The sequence below is a fragment of the Condylura cristata genome, unplaced genomic scaffold (assembly GCF_000260355.1).
Source record: "Condylura cristata isolate star-nosed mole 26May11 unplaced genomic scaffold, ConCri1.0 scaffold00009, whole genome shotgun sequence".
NCBI classification, from domain to species: domain Eukaryota; kingdom Metazoa; phylum Chordata; class Mammalia; order Eulipotyphla; family Talpidae; genus Condylura; species Condylura cristata.
This window is the reverse complement of record NW_004567110.1, coordinates 103,708-105,836: the sequence shown is the minus strand read 5'-3', so window position 1 is coordinate 105,836 and position 2,129 is coordinate 103,708. Positions and strand designations below refer to the sequence as shown.

General features: G+C 71.6%; 1 protein-coding gene across 1 annotated transcript in view; it reads left to right on the top strand.

The window, feature by feature from the left end:
• The window catches only part of TCF25 (transcription factor 25 (basic helix-loop-helix)), a 2,968-nt gene extending 890 nt beyond the window's left edge, over positions 1–2,078 (top strand). Inside the window, exons 2-3 of the mRNA XM_004679901.2 lie at positions 1,176–1,340; positions 1,809–2,078. Of these exons, the coding sequence (XP_004679958.2) occupies positions 1,176–1,340; positions 1,809–2,063 (420 nt within the window). The 3' untranslated portion in view covers positions 2,064–2,078. The remainder of the gene's footprint in view (positions 1–1,175; positions 1,341–1,808) is intronic.
• Positions 2,079–2,129: the final 51 nt, after the last annotated feature.

Below are 2,129 nucleotides of genomic sequence, written 5' to 3'. Positions count from 1 at the left end.
GCCGGCGGGTGAGGTCGCTGCGCGGAGAGACCTGACGGCAGCGCGGGGGCGGGGCTTCCTTCCTGGCGGCTGGGGCCCCGCCCCTGGCTTGCCCCTGGACCTGGCCTGGCCTGGCAGCAGCGCAGTGGCCTTGGGCGGCGGTGACGCCAGGCTCGTGCCTGTGCCCCGCCGCGGCCCTGGTGCCCAGGACAAGGCTGGTGTCCTGCCGCCCGGCCTCGGCCTGGACAGGCTGGCGTGAGGAGAAGCGGGTGAGCGGTGCGGGTGGAGAGAAGGGACCTCGGTGCCTGGCCCCCGGACAAGTGTCAGTCAGCCGCCTGCGCTCTGGGTTCCGCGTCCTGCGCAGCGCCTGTCTCAGCCGTGCCGCCTGCCCCTGCCTCCTTGCCGCACGTCTCGCACCTCTCCCCCTGCACACCTGCCTCCCCGTCTCCCGTGCCAGGCTCCCTGGCCCCCTCCGGTGCCTGGGAGGACGCCTGGGCCTGCCCTTGCCGAGGCCTGCCCCCTCCTGTCCATCCTGCTGCCCCTCTGGGCCCAGCAACCAGTGGCCTGGGGCACAACCCCTGGTCCCCACCTCTGCCCGTGGCCCAGCCATGCAGCCCTGGGGCTCTGGTTGCCTGGTGCCCTCCCCGCGGGCCCCTGCCTGGCCGCCGCCTGGCCACCCACCCCAGGTTGTATCCCCGCCCCTGAGTGCCGGCTGCTGCTGCTGCACCCTCCTGGGTGTCACCAGGCACACTTCCTGGGGGTCTGGCCATGCGTGCGCCCCGCTCGCTGACCTGTCGTGGCCCCGCCAGAGCAGCAGGGCTCAGGGTCTGCGTGGAAGCCTCGCCCGAGCTGCTGTGTCCTCCTCGGGCAGCGGCTGCTGTCTCTGGCTTCCGGCACTCAGAGGCGGCTCGGCCTGGCTCTCCCTGGTGGCGTTTGCGTGTCTCCACATCTCGGGGGTGGCCTTCCTGCCTCCTGGTGTGTCCTGAAGGATCGGGAGCTCAGGAGGGGTGGGTGGTGGCCTCCCAGGGTTGCGCTCTCCAGGGCTGGCAGGGCCAGGCGCCCTCAGGCCTCTGTCCTGATCGGCAGGTTGGGGCTGTCTCCAGGTCAGGGGTCACCACATGCTCTCAGCAGTTTCTGGAAAGTGGCGCAGCCGAGCGGCAGGGGTGCCCAGCCCCTCCCCCCCGTCTGTCTTGCAGATAAACATCGAGGACCTGGAGGAGGGGCCTGCGGTCAACGGGGAGCAGCTGGATGCTCAGTGCCCAGATGCCGCGGTGTCAGGAAGCAAGAGGAGGGCCCAGAGTGGAGGCTCCGAACCCAGGAGGGACGGGGGCGTGGCCAGCAAGGCGGCCCCCCCAGAGCAGGTGCCTGTCCCCCGCTGGTGCTCCGAGCCCCATCCAGCTTGCTGTCTAGTCACCCCAAGTTTCCCAGGAGCCCTGGGGGTGGCTCTCCTGTGGGCAGGTGTGGCCAGGCTGTGCGGCCTCAGGGGTGCGGGCAGGTCCAGGATGGGAGGGGCCGCCAGAGATCTGCTGTCCACTCCCTCGCACAGGCTGGCTGCACATTGCTGGTGCCTGCTGGCCAGACCACCAGGCCCTCCGGCTAAGGGGCGCCAAGTGCCATCTGGAGGCCTGGCCAGTGGGGTGTGGGGGGTTCCCTGTGGTGGGGCAGGACCCAGTGGGGCAGCAGTCCTGGCAGAGGGGAGACTGAGGGTGGGTGGCTGTGGCCCTGCCCCGGTGCCCTGTGAGCTCTGCCCGCTGGGGCCTGTCCCAGGCCTCTTGGCACTGGGGGCCTTGCTGCCTCTGCTCTGCTGACCGAGACACGTCTCCTGCCAGCCCGGCGCAGGCGGCCAGCTTCGGAGGAAGAAAAAGAAACAGAGGAACAGGAAGAGCCCGGCAGAGGCAGGCTCGGTATGGGTGGCGGGCTCGCCTGCGTGGGGGTCCCGGCCCCTCCCAGAGCGGGTCAGACTCAAGGCCGGAGCCAAGGGCTCGGCCCGTGCTGGCTGCTGCACCCCCGGCCCGAGGGCACCCCAGGAGGGGGGCCGCGGGCCACCTGGCACCAGCAGAGCCCCCGTGCCCCCGCCGGCCTGAGGGGTGCTCGTGTCCTGGGTCAGGGCTGCGCTTCGCTGCTCACAGGCCTGCCGGCCAAGGCAGCGG